The sequence below is a fragment of the Oncorhynchus kisutch genome, linkage group LG6, assembly GCF_002021735.2.
Source record: "Oncorhynchus kisutch isolate 150728-3 linkage group LG6, Okis_V2, whole genome shotgun sequence".
Classification (NCBI taxonomy): domain Eukaryota; kingdom Metazoa; phylum Chordata; class Actinopteri; order Salmoniformes; family Salmonidae; genus Oncorhynchus; species Oncorhynchus kisutch.
Window position 1 is genome coordinate 35,006,840 of NC_034179.2, and position 18,987 is coordinate 35,025,826.

The 18,987-nt window shown below is 41.8% G+C and overlaps 3 protein-coding genes across 12 annotated transcripts in view; 2 read left to right on the plus strand and 1 right to left on the minus strand.

The window, feature by feature from the left end:
• abr (ABR activator of RhoGEF and GTPase) overlaps positions 1 to 1,806 on the plus strand; it is a 232,319-nt gene extending 230,513 nt beyond the window's left edge. For 6 of the 9 annotated variants that reach the window (XM_020485490.2, XM_020485491.2, XM_031826645.1 and 3 more), the window contains one exon: positions 202 to 1,806. In XM_020485490.2, the coding sequence (XP_020341079.1) occupies positions 202 to 291 (90 nt within the window). In that variant the 3' untranslated portion in view covers positions 292 to 1,806. The remainder of the gene's footprint in view (positions 1 to 201) is intronic. The other 3 variants (XM_031826644.1, XM_020485489.2, XM_031826646.1) reach the window with 1 other exon arrangement.
• On the minus strand, positions 1,418 to 6,921 carry LOC109892747 (mitochondrial import inner membrane translocase subunit Tim22-like). Of its 2 annotated transcripts, XM_031826647.1 has the most exons (5): positions 6,829 to 6,921; positions 6,042 to 6,315; positions 5,440 to 5,636; positions 3,661 to 3,733; positions 1,418 to 3,571 (listed from the first exon to the last, which is right to left on the minus strand). In XM_031826647.1, the coding sequence occupies exons 2-5, from the start codon at positions 6,298 to 6,300 to the stop codon at positions 3,495 to 3,497; spliced, it is 606 nt and encodes a 201-aa protein (XP_031682507.1). In that variant the 5' UTR covers positions 6,301 to 6,315; positions 6,829 to 6,921; the 3' UTR covers positions 1,418 to 3,494. The 2 variants fall into 2 exon arrangements, with proteins under 2 accessions (XP_031682507.1, XP_020341087.1); XM_020485498.2 differs by lacking the exon at positions 6,829 to 6,921 and having other exon boundaries at positions 6,042 to 6,333.
• The window catches only part of LOC109892746 (cytospin-B), a 165,013-nt gene continuing 152,879 nt past the window's right edge, over positions 6,854 to 18,987 (plus strand). The window contains exon 1 of the mRNA XM_020485495.2: positions 6,854 to 6,969. The gene's annotated coding sequence lies outside the window, so the exon portion shown is untranslated. The remainder of the gene's footprint in view (positions 6,970 to 18,987) is intronic.

Consider the following 18,987-nt stretch of genomic DNA (forward strand, 5'->3'; position numbering starts at 1 on the left):
GATAGATACTCATACAGATACTCAGTTATCATGGAGAGATGCTTACTGTGTCACCTGAGTCATGTACAGAATATGTAGGTCACATTCGCCTCTAAGCTCCATATCCTAGTCCTTTTTTGGTTATAACTATGATAATTGGTATTTAAATGAAACACCATTTACATTTGGCTCAATCTCTCTCTTTCTTGCTCCCCATCTCAGGTCCAAGTGTTGCTGTACTACCTGCAGCATCCTCCCATCTCCTTCGCTGAGCTGAAGCGGAACACACTCTACTTTTCCACTGACGTTTAATCTCTTGGGGGTCCGGAGCGAAAGACTCAACAGCAAATCCCCCAGCCCCATACCACCCAGCTCCCTTTTAAAACTGTACACCCAGCCCCCCTAAGACCCACCCAGCCTACTCTGAGAGATGGAGTCAGACGTGGAGGAAGAGGAGTCACGGTGCTTCCTCTGGATCCCATAGTCACGTCTTCTAGTGTCAGTGGAGATAGAGCAGCGGCCCCTACATTACAGTACATCCATCTGGTGAAGAGCAGGGGTGGAGGGAACAGCATACCTCTCACCTTTGACCCACAATACCCCATCGGACAGCCACCAATATGGGACCTCTCTATCTATCCGTGAGGAGTTAGAGGTCAGGGTCTGGTATGTTACTGGGTCACTGTCAGTTGTTTGGTCTGTTGGGTCCTCCAGAAACCAGCTCAATGATCCTGAAGCTGGTCTGTTACTTACTCCACCTTCTCTTTTATTTTATTTCTTTCAGAGGCATTCCAAGAAATGGCATTTACATATTTTATAAATATTATTTGTTCAATAAGTCCTTTGTTTCTCTCTGGCTTTGTGCATGTGACAGAGGAGGGCTGTGTGTTTATGTAGAAGCGTGTATGTATGTGTGTGTGTGTGTGTGTGTGTGTTAAAGCAAAGAGCTGAGGACTGTTTGCGTTTCCAAGCTGCCAGTAAAGCCATGTCAGTGAATGGCCACTGTCACATTTTTTCTCCACGTGTAAAGACTAGAGAGCACAGCCCTCCCTCTTTGTGAGTCTTGGCCAAATTCACCCTATTTATTATAAATATATATATATTAAGTGTGCCTGTACAGTCCAGGAGCTGGTTTCCCAAAAGTATCTCAAGGCTAAAGTCATCGTTAGAACCATAGCCTTAAGATGCTTTTGGGAAACTGGGCCCAGTGCAACTAGAGAATTGCTCAAAGGAGTCCGTTGTTTGAAGTTTTTTCAAGTAGTGATGGTTTTTTCAAGTTTCTCATTCACAGCCAAGGTTGGCTGAGATGTACTGAAACGATTACAGGAACACAAAGTGTAAAATCTGACGTTTGATTCTAAACCTCTTTAAAGAAAGAAACATCAATCTGTGAGATGAGGGTTATGGGAAGAAAATCACACATTTTTGGAACATTTTCTTTTTTCTTGTCAATCCATTGCAAGCCTGTTCCTAGTGTCCAATGACACCAGTTAATCTATAGGATTATTGTGTAGTTTAATGCCCTTATTGCATGTTCAACTTGTCAATCAAATCAGGCTGGGTAACGAAGGTAGGTTGTCACTGCTAGTTTGCGGCACCGGCAATCTCCTCCCATCAAAGCTGTACAAATCCAACCTTTCTGCTATCTAGCCTGTGACATATCTTAAAATAAGCACTGTTAGATGAGTCATATTTGATATTTTTAATATAAGATTAAAAGAAAATCAAATGTTGTATTTTACTTTGAGTATACTGTATTAACAAGGGTAAATGTCGTTGTGAACTTTTTTCTTTTTTAGTCAAATTAATAAAAGTCTACCAAAACGATGTTTTGTCATTCAGTCTTGCAGTTTTATTGCAACTAATTCATATTTTAGAACTTTGTATAGATTGTTATTTGGTTTGGGATAGTTGAAAAGTGACTTTCATGTAGTGGAATTTTATCAGTACTGTGCAAGCTCAAGATTGCAGTGCAGAAAATAAAGATTTTTTTGAGCATGCAGTTACCAAACAATTAGCAGTGTTTATCTGTCTCGGACACACCAAACTCAGTTCATATTATTTAAAAATGTAAAATTCGTGCCAGAAGTGTGAGCATTCTGACACAAAATTTTTCAAACATCACCCAGGTGGATGAGGTGAGTTTCCCCATACTATGTAAAGAGTGGAGTACCTCAGTTGGTAGAAAGGTGCTATATAAATCCAATCTATTATCTGGTAACGCATTACTCTAATCAATTTACACTGGTGACTGAGAATGAATGGCTACTTTGACTTACATTTGTTAACTATAAATTGGATGTACATAACATTGGTCAGTGTCACCACGTTGCTGTTTGAGTCAGAATGTAAAACATTGAAGGTCCGAGCGGATCACTTTAGTCATGTCATTGACTAGTCTTAAAGTGTGCTGCGTTCCAGTGGTGGAAAAAGTCGCCAAGTTTCATACTTGAGTAAAGGTACTGTAAAAGTTAGTCGCCCAGTAAAATCCCAAAAGTTCATATATTTGCTAAAATATAAGCCTCAATTATTTCAAATTCCTTATTAATCCAACCATATGGCACCATTTTCTTTTTTAAATTTACGGATAGCGAGGGGCACACTCCAACACTCAATTTACAAATGAAGAAAGTGTTTAGTGAGTGCCAGATCAGAGACAGTAGGGATGACCAGGGATGTTGTCTTGATAAGTGTGTGAATTAGATTATTTTCCAGGCCTAAAGCATTCAAAATGTAACAAGTACTTTTGGGTGTCAGGGAAAATGTATGGAGTAAACAATACAATTTTCTTTAGGAATGTAGTGAAGTAAAAGTACAGACCCCCCAAAAAACTACTTAACACTGCTGCATTCTGGGGCACAAAAAAAAGACTTGTGGCTACAATACAACTACCTGAACAAAAGTCATGAAATGTTGACTTCAAGTCTCTACAGTTGCTCTTCATTCTGAAGCCATTACATGCATTGTGGGGCTCTATTGTCAACCAATCATTAGGGTGTTTGTTTGACCCATGCAAACAAAGACATGACAAATGTGATTTAATAATGTACACATATGATTCCAGTTTGTTATGGGTGTTGGAGACATGTTTATTTCTACATTACAATGAAAACCTTTTATAAACAATGGCAACACTGCCATGTTGATCTGAGCGCTGCTGTCACCCATACACCTTCGACTTTTGTCCTTACCACGCAAATGCGGCCATTGACTTGATTTCACCCACAAAAACTAAACGAAAGAATAGCCAGCTCTCGACTACAACTGATTAGAGGTTCATCTCAATGACTTAAGTGGGCCACAAGCCTGGACTGGCCAACCCTGTATGACATTGTAAATACAGTGCACAGGATACAGTCAAACGTGGAATTGTCCAAGTGTAGATAATCCTCATGATAAGATGCTCCACCTGCAGAGCAGGGATGTTTTTCTCTCTCCACGAGGTATAAAGTCTTTCTGGTCCAGAGGGACAGTGATCCCTCAATAGTTCAAAGGTATGGAAGGTGACCTGGTTTTCACCGAAGATAGTACTCAATGGCAGCAGAGAAGGCAGCGAAACCTCCACATCCCAGCACGCCAGCCTTCGCCCCAGCTATAAGATAGAAGGGAGACAATCATCTTTCAACAAAATTATATTAATGCATGAGACGTTTGAACTGACAAATTAAGTAGATAACGCACCTCGAAATCCTATTGCTCCCCCAGTAACACAACCACTGTAGACAGCGTTCTTCCAGTCTGACTTCCCCCTGTGCTGTAATGTAAAATACACCACAAGGGGGCAGTATAAGACTGACAAAGTATTTCCAGTAGATGTCTTCACAGTTTCAACAGACCCAACATTCCAAGATCAAATTCTGACTTGTGTCTCGGATCTGGGTCAGTTCTGATATAATTGCTACAGGTCTCAGGAATGTGCAATTAAAACTGATTTACCGACTGGACCCGTCCTCTTAATTTAATGTTTGTGTGATGAACTGCACAAGCTTGTTATCTTTGTCAGCCAATTGCAATTCAATGAACTGCATTGCTTATGTCCAGCTGAAACTGGTTCCGGCAGCTCACCTCATGTGCGCCTGCTGCGGAGGAGAGAGAGCGAGTAAAAGGAGCCATGGCCACTATTGATTGAACATGTCTTTATAATGTAGCAAACAAAGGTGAGAAACGTTGGCGTGGACAAATGAACTGTGTGCAACTCGCCATTCAGGTTTGATGCAATTTTCTGCTATTCATGTATTTATTATCAATTGTTTAGTCATTATAAATGATTGAATAATCTAAATCAGTTCTTTAGCCTATGCAAAAAGTTTTTCATTTTGATGAGATATTCTCAATGGCTAAATTAAGTTATTTTAAATGTTATGCTCCATATTTACTTTAAGGTTAAAAGTAGGCCTGTTGTAAAATAAATCGCGTTAGTCTATTGCTGTCATTCGTTGGGTAGACCTACGGTAGTCCTTTGTTGGTAATGTTAAGGTTTCATTCTGTTGAGCCATTTTCGTTGGCCAAATTAAAGTTCTGTCTGTAATGTTGTGTTTACCGCAATATAATAGAATGACTGGTAGCCCTACTATGCTACTCACACTCAAACCATGAAAAGGAAAGAAAAAAAGGGCCAGATGCAAATTTAATGCCGCAGTATAATAAATAACTTGTTAGTATTTTCCCTATAAAAACATTGACTAGAGTTGCTTTTGATATTACCGTAATAAATGTTAAGCAACTTTTGTGAAGGTTTGGTATGGTTTTGATTAGGCTTAGCTAGGCTACTGCAGGCCTATGATATGAATGTAGTGTACAACTAACTCCGACAGTTGAACTTTGAGGTGAGGAAGAAAGTTCTAGGCCTACCATAGTTACTCCTTTAATCTAACAATATAATACTTATTTAAAAATATTCTGATTGAAAATTAACAAATGAGCATCCTATATGCCTTTATCTGTATAGCAGTAGTAGCCTATTATCAGGGAGTCATACTAAGACCAAGATCTCTTTTACAGATGAACCCTGAATTACAGAAAATTAACACATCAATCAACCTCTGTCTCTAGGCCTAAGCTTGTCTCATACACACACAATACACTGATGCATTTAGTGCTCAAATCTCCAACCGCTAAACTGGGAGTTAGACTTGTTTTAGGAAAGTAAAAACCAATAAAATAGACTGAAGCTTTGAATATGTTGAACATAACTTTGTGGTTTGTGCTTACATATGATTTGTTGATGACAACGTTAAAGTCCTGCAAGTTGTCTAAACATAACAGGCAGTCTCATGCTAGTGATGCATTTACACGCTTGCCAGAATAAAGATGGTCCTAGTGCTGAGTTTCAATATCTTTACTTCCTCCAGTCCACTGACAATCAACAGACTACTTTCAATTTGCTACTCTCTTAGTTAGCATATTATGACTATTTTCTAATGCATTTCAGCAGAAAAAAAAGGATCAGAATCATCCTACCGATTCAATGATACACTCTGTGCAGGAGAACATTGCCCCAATGACAGCAAAGTTTTTGGCGTAGGACATTCCCCTCTGGCCCATGTCTTTGAGAACCTCTCTGGCCGTGGGTGTTCTCATGGGGTCTTTGGGGTCAAATCCCACGTTGGTGTCTATACCAGCCGTGAACACACCAAACGCTCCCCCAAGAACAAACCCTTTAGAGAAAAGTGTCACAAGATTGTGTTAGCTACAGCAACTATGGAAATAGTACTATTACTACCATACCTTATAGTGAGAATGAGCAATATTATAGACAGCAAGGGAGAGTGAGTGGCTCATCTCATCAGTAAGCTACCAACACGTTAAAAGATCAATAATTTGGAACTATGTGCATTATAAATTGTCGGCCTCCTGCATGCAGAGAGAAGCTAGTGTACCTACTGTACTGTAGCTGCAATCAGCTGTCACCATGAGGTAAATGTACGTTGCCATTTAGCCTCTATTGCTCGGTCGTCCATGGATGGACAAAGCTAGAGGCTAGTTGCAACTGTGAAATGTACAGTAACTCATGCAAATGACACATTTTTAATATCGTCGACAATACTGAAAGACTGGCTAACCTCCAACACAGGCCAACACCGCCTTGAAAGCACAGCTCTCCATTCCCTGTTCGATCATCTTCTGGTCGTCGGTTTTCATGGGATTGGGAAGTCCCCCCATAACGGTCGGATTCAGATCCTTAATTGGCCTCTTCTCCCCGATGAGGTGCTCCAGGACCATGCTGTACTGAAATGTTGAACCTTCATAGCTCCGATCAGCCGAGGTTGAGGCTTGAGTGTCCGACACAGAGGCATTTCCACTACCTACGGTCGCCGCCATGATGAGTGTGTGCGGCTGGTAAATTCAAGAGGTTATTATAAACGGTAGATTCGCCAAATGCATGACAGCTTGAAGTCAATTATATTTATTCCGCATGAAAAACCAATGAAGTTGATGGAATAACGACCCTGGACCAATAACATAGACAACATAGACATTCTGTATTGTTGTTTGAGAAAATATTTGTCAATATATAAGATTTGCACGTTTTCTTTTACTTGCTTTAGCGTGCAAGTGAAGTGCAAATTAGTCTTCCTATATATTAGCAGATTCGACAAAGTCAGATCAATGCGTTTCTAAGTAATGGACTGTCTTCATGAATGCTATCTTGAATATAACCATATCATCTTAAAAGTCTTAAATCAATATTGTCACAACACTTCTCATTTGACTTGAAAATATCTGTACGTTTAGGCTTTAATTTTGATCTCTGCAGGAAATAAATGAGGAGGGTGTCAATTTAATACAAATGTTATCATAAGGAGAAGATAGTTCTCAAGTGAACACACTGTTGAAATACGACATTACCCAGAAGTCTTTGTAAATGCAGACACTGCACCAAACTCGCGCGCTCCACCTGCAGGCACATCCACGCGCGACGCTAGCCCCACCATCGACATCACCACATCACACAAACGAGCGCACCAGAGGCAGAGTTGAAAAGAACAGGTGAGGGGAAATATTTATATTATTTTGCCGAAAATATATATTTTCAATCAGCAATGTTAATATTCACCTTTTTTACTATTTATTCATTTACGTTGCTCAAGTTTGGTGAGGCTGTGAGAGTCGTTATGAAGACAGGTTGGATAGCAGTACAGTAGTTAGTGCATTTCACAGCAATCGCCGTTTTGATCAACGACAAGGTGTTTGTCTCGTGACAGCCACTGTCCCATCTGTGACTGTACCTTCAGCTGATGGTTATTCTATATTAACCCGTGTTTAAAAAATGTATGGTCAACTCGCGTCGACATGTTGTTCATTGCCACATCTTACAGTTAGAGAATGCTGCAGTAAGACAGACTTGTGTGGTGGTAAAGCTGAGTCTGCGAAGACATCTGTCATGAATGTTTGCGGACTGGGTGGAGGTGGATGCATGTGCACTGTTAACATTGTGGACTGTGGTGCCTCTTCTCATTGTGGTGCCTCTTCTCATTTGTGTGTCTGTTTGAAGTTCAACAGGATGTTGTTTTCTGTGTCTGCTGCTGCCTCCACCAGTACATTTGGTTACGTAGAAAAACACCCTCCTGCTTACATCAATAGGCTAGCTCTTCCAAGCTTACTCAGTGACTATGCAGCAACAACGAATGACAAATAAATAATTGAGTACACATAGTGCTCACCAATTAGCAACTCTTCCAGAATGTTTTTTTTTAAAATAGATCACATCACACTTTCACAGTGAATGAGTAAGATTATGAAGCCCATAGTTTGATTATCCTGTAGTAAACAATTATGGTGTCCATGTAGCCTATAGCCTAATGCCCAAATTCTTATAAATTGCTTAAGAAATCATCATCATCCAATCAATTATTTCATATACATGGAAGTAATTAGGCCTACATATCTTCTGTTGCGATTTTAAGTTAACACAGTTTTCAAATGTGTAATTACAGTTCTCAACAACTTCGATTGTCGACTCGACTGATGCTTTAGAAAAAAAAAACACATGCTACTTACTGTTGGTTACCGTACGGCTGCCATTTGTTCCTAATTAGGGCTACAGTATACGTGTAGCAGCCAGTAGCTGAGGCTTTGTTGTGTTTAGACTAGTTATCAGTGAAAGTTTGCTGTTTATTTATTTAATAAATCAGTAAGTGGTTCATTATGGTATACGTCGTTATGACTGAGCGACTGTGTGCTGCACTGGCTCTACCACAGTCAGCTGTAGCCCTATTACATTTATCTGCTTATAAACTACACAGTCAAAGCATTCAAGCTCAGTCAAATGACTGTCTCAAAACGATGCTTAGGCCTAAACTCATAAACGGCTGCAATTTTGGTATTGGTTTACTGTGTGTGTCATGTATTTTATTTGAATCATCTTGTGTTTCTATTCTTTATCGTTGGGAAGGGCTTGTAAGCAAGCATTTCACGGTAGGTCTACACCAGTTGTATTCGGTGCATGTGACAAATACAATTTGATTTGATTAATGAGAAAGATAGATTTAATGGAAAGTTAGCCTAGCCTAACAACTAGACCGCTATTTGATTGGATTACATTAAATGTTTTTAAGAGGTTAACAAGCAAGCAGTGGGCCATCATGTCATTTGTCATTCACACACATACATTTATACTGGAAGGGGATAGGCATATATAATGGAAAACAAATTACATCTTTCAGTTCTACACTCCCCTAATTATTCCTTTGATGGTACTAAAGCAATATAAGGGAGAAAATAACTATGAGTAAATCGTTCCTCCTCTTAAAGTTATGCAATAGCTATTTGTATGTAATTACACCCCTTGTTTTGTCATGGACAACCTTCCAAGAAATAGAAATAGCTAGAAGAGATCTGTCTTTGGCTGATGGCTGGGCTGTGTTCAGAACACACTGACAGCTAACTCAGCAGAGAGGTTGTATGTCCTATGTCAGCAGAAGGACCAAGCAGATCCCAGGTAGAACCCTTTGGGGTTCCGTGTAGAACCCTTTCCACAGAGGGTTCTACATAGAACCCAAAAGAGATCTACCTGGAACCCAAAAGGGTTCTCCTATGGGAACTTCCCCAGAAGCCTTTTGGAACCTTTTTTTCTAAGGCCTTACATGGAACCACACACAATAGTGCAGTAGCCTAAGTACACTAACAAGAAAGCAGTAGCCTAGTTGTGATTTAATTTTGCAGTCTGGTTTTATTTTGCAGGAGAAAAAAGGGCCCCATGTTATACAGAAAAGTGCTTATGTCCTCTTAGTGTTTTACTCCATCTCTCTCTGGGCTTCGATAATTATTGGCATTACATTTGATGGAGGCGAGGGAGAATGCAGCTCACCTGGTCTCCCAGTCTACTCCTGTACTCTGTGTGCTGCTGAGAGAGCCCTAGATTGTGTGTCCTCACAGGGTGTCCTGTCCTCACAGGGCCAGAGAGAGAGCAGTGAATCTGTTTCTCAGTCACATCACCATACTGGTCCCCAGTGACTGTGCTGCGCCTGCGCTCTACTGCTGAGCTCGTTACCAACGATTCTCTCACTGGGGGACTGGAGCCGCTATAAATAGCCTCCAGTAGGTCTCTGGTGAGCAGGGCAGAGTGGAGGGGGGGGGGGGTTATTGACTGGAGTGTCCTGGCTGCCCACCTGCGTCCTCATTCCTCTGTTACGGTCCAAAGCTAAGGGTGACTTTTCCAGGGTGTGTGTGTGTGTGTGTGTCACAGAACACCATGTGGCCTCATTTGAAATGGGATGTCAAGGTCTCTGCTGTATAGGCTAGCTGCTGTTCCACAAAGTCAAAATTCCTGATTCAAGAACGTGCTCTAGTATCGCTGACCTCGATTTACCTAGCCTACTTTTTGGTATGCGACTGAAGACTATATTTTTTTCACAGCTTTATCAGTGTGTGTGCATGTGCAATGTGTAGGCTACACGTATGTGTGTGAATTATATAAAGTGGGGAGATGGATGAGGGGGAGATCCATTGGTGTCACCTTCCACATTTGCAGCATGCAAGCATGCAGTCAGTCAGGCAGGGCGAGGGGCAAACACTGCAGTGTTATAATCCCCATACATGGGGATTCACTCACTGCACAGAGCTCTCAGTACACACGGACAGAATACATTCATACTGCATACACGATGCAGCACTGAAAATTCAGGCCGTACACAGCAGACTCTGTCAGAGACTGCAGCTCATGATTTCTTCGATTAAGTGCATACTTACACTGCTGATTGAAGAATGGCAAAGTGCAGGGAGACCTAGTGCCCAATAATTTATACACTAGATGACTGATATGGGGGCGCTGTGTTGGCGCCACTGTGCCTCCATCACTCCCTCACCATTGTAAATTATATTCTACATTAGTTTTTGCTACATTTATTCTATTACAGAGACCTTAATGTAGGTTGTCCAATCAAAAACACATATTTTGACCAATGGGTAAAATAATGAATAATAATAATTAGTCCTCAAAGAAAACCAATGGTCCAACCTCATGTCTCTGTCATAATCCGTTCAAAAGTTATTTACATTTTTTTACCTATTAGGATGGCCAAAATTAGGGTGACTAAATCAATGGAGGCCAGAGGAAAAAAAGTGTAAAAAAATCAGGAAAATAGCATTGGGTCAGCTTGGCTGGATGTTGGGCGAGAATGAAGGCTAACTGACAGGCTTTCTGTTGAACTCATCATCTTTGTTCTTGAATCCGGAGGACATAAAACAATATAGAGGTAAGATGTATATCTATTTTAAGGCATTTCATTTTTTCAAGATAATTTTTTCATATTTTAATATACACTTTTAATATTAATATGAAATTCCTGTTCTTTTTAGAAGATTTCTCACAAAAACAAGCGTATTTGTGAAATGTCAACGGAGCACTGAGTGTACCGCAAGATTTTTATTTAAACATTTGGTTTTTTGCAACCCTTGGAAACAACTTAGCATTTGACCACCACCACAACATGTAACATCCTCAAAAGTCACAGTGAGAAAGCAGAACCGCTCTATCAATAGAGCTTGGTGCTTATTATTAGATGTATCAGGTTACGAAATCTGACTTTTTGGATGTAATGTTAATGACATGTTAGAGAAAGACCTCAACTGAACGATTCAGAACATGAAGAATCATATTTGTCTTGGTAAAATGTACTTTATAAAATAAGGAAGTGAAATTTCATCACCAAAGTGTGTTTTCATCCACCCTGGGCAGAGTGGGTGGACACCCTACTTTAAAATTATATTGTGTGAGCTATACATACAAATATTTATATTTATAAAATCATTTTCCATAATTTATAGATATGACTAATGTAACTGTTCCCACTACAACAAAATACTTAAATAAATGTAATTTTGTCCTTGAAACATTTTAATTGAAATACTGTAGAATTCCATTAATTCTGATGGAGGAAGAGGGAAGAGCCAATATGGCCAACCGGTGGCTTCGAAGCCTCTCAATGGCCAATACATAGCATTAGTAATCCAGGGTTTATATACAGTGCATTCGGTTAGTATTCTGACCACTTCCCCTTTTCCACTTTTTGTTACGTTACAGCCTTATTCTAAAATGGATTTAATAAAACATTTTCCTCATCAATCTACACACAATACCCAGAATTCCAAAGTGAAAACAGGTTTTTAGACATTTTGGCAAATGTATTAAAAATAAAAAACAGAAATAACATATTTAAATAAGCATTCAGACCCTTTGCTACAAGACTCGAAATTGAGCTCAGGTGCATCCTGTTTCCAGTCATCATCCTTGAGACATTTCAACAACTTAAATTCAATTGATTGTGCATGATTTGGAGAGGCACACACCTGTCTATATAAGGTCCCACTGTTGATCGTGCATGTCAAAGCAAAAACCAAGCCATGAGGTCAAAGGAATTGTCCATAGAGCTCAGAGACAGGATTCTGTCGAGGCAAAGATCTGGGGAAGGGTACCAAAAATGTTATGCAGCATTGAAGGTCCTCAAGAACACAGTGGCCTCCATCATTCTTAAATGGAAGAAGTTTGGAACCACCAAGACTCTTCCTAGAGCTTGCAGCCAGGCCAAACTGAGCAATCGGGGGATAAGGGCCTTGGTCAGGGAGGTGACCAAGAACCCGAGTTCCTCTGTGGAGATGGGAGAACCTTCCAGAAGGACAACCAACTCTGCAGCACTCCACCAATCAGGCCTTTATGGTAGAGTGGCCAGACGGAACCAACTCCTCAGTAAAAGGCACATGACAGCCCTCTTGGAGTTTGCCAAAAGGCACCTAAAGGACTCTCAGACCATGAGGAACAAGATTCTCTGGTCTGATGAAACCAAGATTTAACTCTTTGGCCTGAATGCCAGGCGTCACGTCTGGAGGAAACCTGGCACCATCCCTACGATGAAGCATGGTGGTGGCAGCATCATGCTGTGGGGATGTTTTTCAGCGGCAGGGACTGGAAGACTAGTCAGGATCGAGGGAAAGATTAACGGAGCAAAGTACTGAGAGGTCCTTGATGAAAACCTGCTCCAGAGGACCTCCGACTTGGGCGAAGGTTCACCTTCCAACAGGACAATGACCCTAAGCACATAGCCAAGATATTCGGGACAAGTCGGGACAAGTCTCTGAATGTCCTTGAGTGGCCCAGCCAAAGCCCGGACTTGAACCTGATTGAACATCTCTGGAGAGGCCTGAAAATAGCTGTGCAGCGACGCTCCCCATCCAACCTGACAGAGCTTCAGAGGATCTGCAGAGAAGAATGAGAGAAACTCCACAAAGACAGGTTTGCCAAGCGTAAAACCCAAGAAGATTCGAGGTTGTAATTGCTGCTAAAGGTTCTTCAACAAAGTACTTAGTAGAAGGTCTGAATACTTATGTAAATGTGATATTTCAGTTTTAGTTTTTTATAAATTAGCAAAAATGTCTAAACCTGTTTATGCTCATTATGGGGTATTGTGTGTAGATTAACAAAACGTGAAAAACGTCCAGCGGTCTTGGCACACCAGCCTTCGCTTTGGCTCCCCTTCCTATCCAGCTCAGGTGTTCGGCGTCGCCGGCCTTCTAGCTGCTGCCAAACCTACTGCTGGCAAACGCCCTTCGCTCATCAACCCTGGACTTGTCTCATCATTGCACACACCTGGTTCCAATCCCCACTCTATCACTGTATATATACTCCTGCCATTTGTCTATGTCGGTCATTGCAAATGTTACTTGTTTTCCTGAGAGGAATCTCTCCTACTATTTCCTGAGTACTTTATATTTTGCACTTTGTGTTCGCCCTGTGCCTTTTTGTTTAAGAAGATACATTTTGAGCACATTTGGGTTTCGGCCCGCTTTGATCTATAGTTGTGAAATAAACTCAGTAGTTCTAAACCTGCGAATGCCTCCTGCCTACTCGTCTCTACACCAGTGACAGGTCTGAGAACTTTTCAAATACGCTGGACATCATTGGGTATTCCCCACCATGCGGTTTGGGATGTGATGTGAGGGAGGCTCCTGGACCGAGCCCGGTCCTGCAAAAACAGCACAAACAGGACTGGGACTAAATATCAGCCGCCCAGGCTCTTTAACAGACCAGGATGCTTAGAGACATACACAGCAACACAAATGTAACTTACTTTACTTTATGTAGTCTGTTATAATAGCTAAATAATGTGGCAGTTTTGTTTGCATTGGCAGATTCTGTTTTGTTTGTTTTGGCTCTTGTTTCAACTGATTGCCATTTATCCACAATTAACCACTAAAGTCCAATTAGGCCTACACCACTCTGCCTGTACTGAATAGAATCCCTAGGATCTTAATTAGTGCCACTTTCAATTTCATGAGGAGCTTAATGAAGTTGCTCTTGTCATCCCTTCTCCCCTCACACAAGACACACACACATGATGCAGTGCTATTTGAAAGCAACAATCTCTGAGTTATCTGTGCCCATGAGGTTAGGCCTGGTCTGCATACCGTTGATCTGGCACATCCTTTGCTGCCATGGAGGCTCAGGAGCCTCTAATTGCAAAGATAAAGGCAGCTGGGCAGAAGGGAGTTGGGACAGGCGCTGGTTTGGCAATCAGACTGGTGGGAAACAGTTGCACCTCTCATGCTAGATTAGAGTCTCTCTGAGAAGTCCTTGTGCATGCTTCTGAGTGCAGTTTGGATAGCAGCTTGCAAGTCTCCGGCATCTTACTGTAGGAAACAAACAAAGGTAAGTGTTAAGGGCAGTCTCCATTTGTCATCTAATTAGTGTTCTCCATACTGTCCACATTAGTTAATGTGTAGTTACTGATAGTCATTTGATTTAACAGTGTTCATGTAAAAATAACAAACATATTTCTTAACTGAATAATTCTACCTCTTTTGGTGAACATACCCAGAGAACAATGCCATTTTAGTCTATGTACTCAGCATTGCAAACAGTAAGAGGAAATATATTTCTCTATTCAGTAAGACAATAGCCAACAATCTCTTTGAGAGGATGGATAAATTGACAAAGTGAGAAGGTGCTGGTCTGACTCTCCTCTCCAGGAGCCTCATTTATCAACCATGCGTACATTTCTGACCAAAATCTGACATACGTGGAGATTCAAGGATTTGCATTTGCAACAAATTACTGGGATTGATCAATCTGTCACAGAACAAATACAGTTGTATAGTCGGAAGTTTACATACACCTTAGCCAAATACATTTAAACTCCGTTTTTCACAATTCCTGACATTTAATCCTAGTAAAAATGCCCTGTCTTAGGTCAGTTAGGATCACCACTTTATTTTAGGAATGTGAAATGTCAGAATAATAGTAGAGCATGATTTATTTAAGTTTTTATTTCTTTCATCACATTCCCAGTGGGTCAGAAGTTTACATACACTCAATTAGTATTTGGGTAGCATTACCTTTAAATTGTTTAACTTTGGTCAAATGTTTTGGGTAGCCTTCCACAAGCTTTCCACAATAGGTTGGGTGAATTTTGGCCCATTCCTCCTGACAAAGCTGGTGTAACTGAGTCAGGTTTGTAGGCCTCCATGCTCGCACACGCCTTTTCAGTTCTTCCCACAGATATTCTATAGGATTAATGTCAGGGTTTTGTGATGGCTCCTCCAATACCTTGACTTTGTTGTCCTTAAGTCATTTTGCCACAACTCTGGAAGTATGCTTGGGGTCATTGTCCATTTGGAAGACCCATTTGCAACCAAGCTTTAACTTCCTGACTGATGTCTTGAGATGCTGCTTCAATGAATCCCCATAATTGTCCTCCCATAATGATGCCATCTATTTTGTGAAGTGCACCAGTTCCTCCTGCAGCAAAGCACCCCCACAGCATGATGCTGCCACCCCGGTGCTTCACGGTTGGGATGGTGTCCTTCAGGCTTGCAAGCCCCCTTTTTCCTCCAAACATAATGATGGTCATTATGGCCAAACAGTTCTATTTTTGTCTCATCACACTAGAGGACATTTCGCCATAAAGTACGATCTTTGTCCCCATATGCAGTTGCAAAACGTAGTCTGGCTTTTTTATGGCGGTTTGGAGCAGTAGCTTCTTCCTTGCTGAGTGGCCTTTCAGGTTTTGTTGATATAGGACTCGTTTTACTGTGGATATATACTGTTACCTCCAGCATCTTCACAAGGTCCTTTGTTGTTGTTCTGGGATAGATTTGCACTTTTCGCACCAAAGTACGTTAATCTCTAGGAGACAGAACGCGTCTCCTTCCTGAGCGGTATGACGGCTGCGTGGTTGCATGGTGTTTATACTTGTGTAGTATTGTTTGTACAGATGAATGTGGTACATTCAGGCATTTGGAAATTGCTCCCAAGGATGAACCAGACTTGTGGAGGTCTATAATTGTGGAGGTCTAAAATTATTGGCTGATTTCTTTTGATTTCCCATGATGTCAATCAAAGAGGCATTGAGTTTGAAGGTTGGCCTTGAAATACATCCACAGGACTCAAATCATGTCAATTAGCCTATCAGAAGCTTCTAAAGCCATGACATCATTTTCCTGGAATTTTCCAAGCTATTTAAAGGCACAGTCAACTTAGTGTATGTGAACTTGAAATAATCTGTCTGTAAACAATTGTTGGAGAAATTACTTGTGTCATGCACAAAGTCTTAACTGACTTGCCAAAACTATAGTTTGGTAACAAGAAATGTGTGGAGTGGTTGAAAATTTCTATTGAGGTGCGGGGCAGAATGTTTTGCAGTGACAAAATAATGTATTCTGCCCGAGTGCCAAACAATCAAACATTAACTTTTTTAGCCACTTGTAGGACAGATTTTTCTCCCCCAATAAAAGTTATGTAACACCATTGGCCAAAAGGGTGACTTAAAATGAGTGAAGTACATAGGTGGGATGTGAATCAATTTTCTGCATTTGCCCATAGATGATGTTATTGCATCCTAGCGGCCATCCCCTAAAATGTTTTACAAAAGGTAAAAAATAAAATAGACTACTACGCATTTGGCTCGCACACTATGGGAGTGATGCGAGTTATTTAGAGTTCATTAGAACGTGCGTTGAAGATGTCGTTCCCATAGCAACGATTAAAACATTCCCTAACCAGAAACCGTGGATTGATGGCAGCATTCGCGTGAAACTGAAAGTGCGAACCACTGCTTTTAATCAGGGCAAGGTGTCTGGTAACATGACCGAATACAAACAGTGCAGCTATTCCCTCCGCAAGGCTATCAAACAAGCTAAGCGTCAGTACAGAGACAAAGTAGAATCTCAATTCAAAGGCTCAGACACAAGAGGCATGTGGCAGGGTCTACAGTCAATCACGGACTACAGGAAGAAATCCAGCCCAGTCACGGACCAGGATGTCTTGCTCCCAGGCAGACTAAATAACTTTTTTGCCCGCTTTGAGGACAATACAGTGCCACTGACACGGCCTGCAACGAAAACATGCGGTCTCTCCTTCACTGCAGCCGAGGTGAGTAAGACATTTAAACGTGTTAACCCTCGCAAGGCTGCAGGCCCAGACGGCATCCCCAGCCGCACCCTCAGAGCATGCGCAGACCATCTGGCCGGTGTGTTTACGGACATATTCAATCAATCCCTATACCAGTCTGCTGTTCCCACATGCTTCAAGAGGGCCACCATTGTTCCTGTTCCCAAGAAAGCTAAGGTAACTGAGCTAAACGACTACCGCCCCGTAGCACTCACTTCCGTCATCATGAAGTGCTTTGAGAGACTAGTCAAGGACCATATCACCTCCACCCTACCTGACACCCTAGACCCACTCCAATTTGCTTACCGCCCAAATAGGTCCACAGACGATGCAATCTCAACCACACTGCACACTGCCCTAACCCATCTGGACAAGAGGAATTCCTATGTGAGAATGCTGTTCATCGACTACAGCTCGGCATTCAACACCATAGTACCCTCCAAGCTCGTCATCAAGCTCGAGACCCTGGGTCTCGACCCTGCCCTGTGCAACTGGGTACTGGACTTCCTGACGGGCCGCCCCCAGGTGGTGAGGGTAGGCAACAACATCTCCTCCCCGCTGATCCTCAACACTGGGGCCCCACAAGGGTGCGTTCTGAGCCCTCTCCTGTACTCCCTGTTCACCCACGACTGCGTGGCCACGCACGCCTCCAACTCAATCATCAAGTTTGCGGACGACACAACAGTGGTAGGCTTTATTACCAACAACGAAGAGACGGCCTACAGGGAGGAGGTGAGGGCCCTCGGAGTGTGGTGTCAGGAAAATAACCTCACACTCAACGTCAACAAAACTAAGGAGATGATTGTGGACTTCAGGAAACAGCAGAGGGAACACCCCTCTATCCACATCGATGGAACAGTAGTGGAGAGGGTAGCAAGTTTTAAGTTCCTCGGTATACACATCACAGACAAACTGAATTGGTCCACTCACACAGACAGCATCGTGATGAAGGCGCAGCGGCGCCTCTTCAACCTCAGGAGGCTGAAGAAATTCGGCTTGTCACCAAAAGCACTCACAAACTTCTACAGATGCACAATCGAGAGCATCCTGGCGGGCTGTATCACCGCCTGGTACGGAAACTGCTCCGCCCTCAACTGTAAGGCTCTCCAGAGGGTAGTGAGGTCTGCACAACGCATCACCGGGGGCAAACTACCTGCCCTCCAGGACACCTACACCACCCGATGTTACAGGAAGGCCATAAAGATCATCAAGGACATCAACCACCCGAGCCACTGCCTGTTCACCCCGCTATCATCCAGAAGGCGAGGTCAGTACCGGTGCATCAAAGCTGGGACCGAGAGACTGAAAAACAGCTTCTATCTCAAGGCCATCAGACTGTTAAACAGCCACCACTAACATTGAGTGGCTGCTGCCAACACACTGACACTGACTCAACTCCAGCCACTTTAATAATGGGAATTGATGGGAAATGATGTAAATATATCACTAGCCACTTTAAACAATGCTACCTTATATAATGTTACTTACCCTACATTATTCATCTCATATGCATACGTATATACTGTACTCTATATCATCGACTGCATCCTTATGTAATACATGTATCACTAGCCACTTTAACTATGCCACTTTGTTTACATACTCATCTCATATGTATATACTGTACTCGATACCATCTACTGTATCTTGCCTATGCTGCTCTGTACCATCACTCATTCATATATCCTTATGTACATATTCTTTATCCCCTTACACTGTGTATAAGACAGTAGTTTTGGAATTGTTAGTTAGATTACTTGTTGGTTATTACTGCATTGTCGGAACTAGAAGCACAAGCATTTCGCTACACTCGAATTAACATCTGCTAACCATGTGTTTGTGACAAATAAAATTTGATTTGATTTGATGTGAGGAATCGTGACATTAACAAAATATATTTAGGGAGCCAAATATTTTCGAATATCCTATTGTACTGTGGTGGCACCAGAGAGATGTGTAGTAGTCTAGGCCTATCTGGCTATCTGTGTTTGGCGAACAGTGACACACAGTCAACAAGCCTTGCTGGCTGTGCATCTTGTGATGGGTTGTAAAGCGTTATGGGCTACAGAGCAACTCTGCTTTCCACATAACTGGATAATTATAAACTGATTCACATGTTTGCGTCA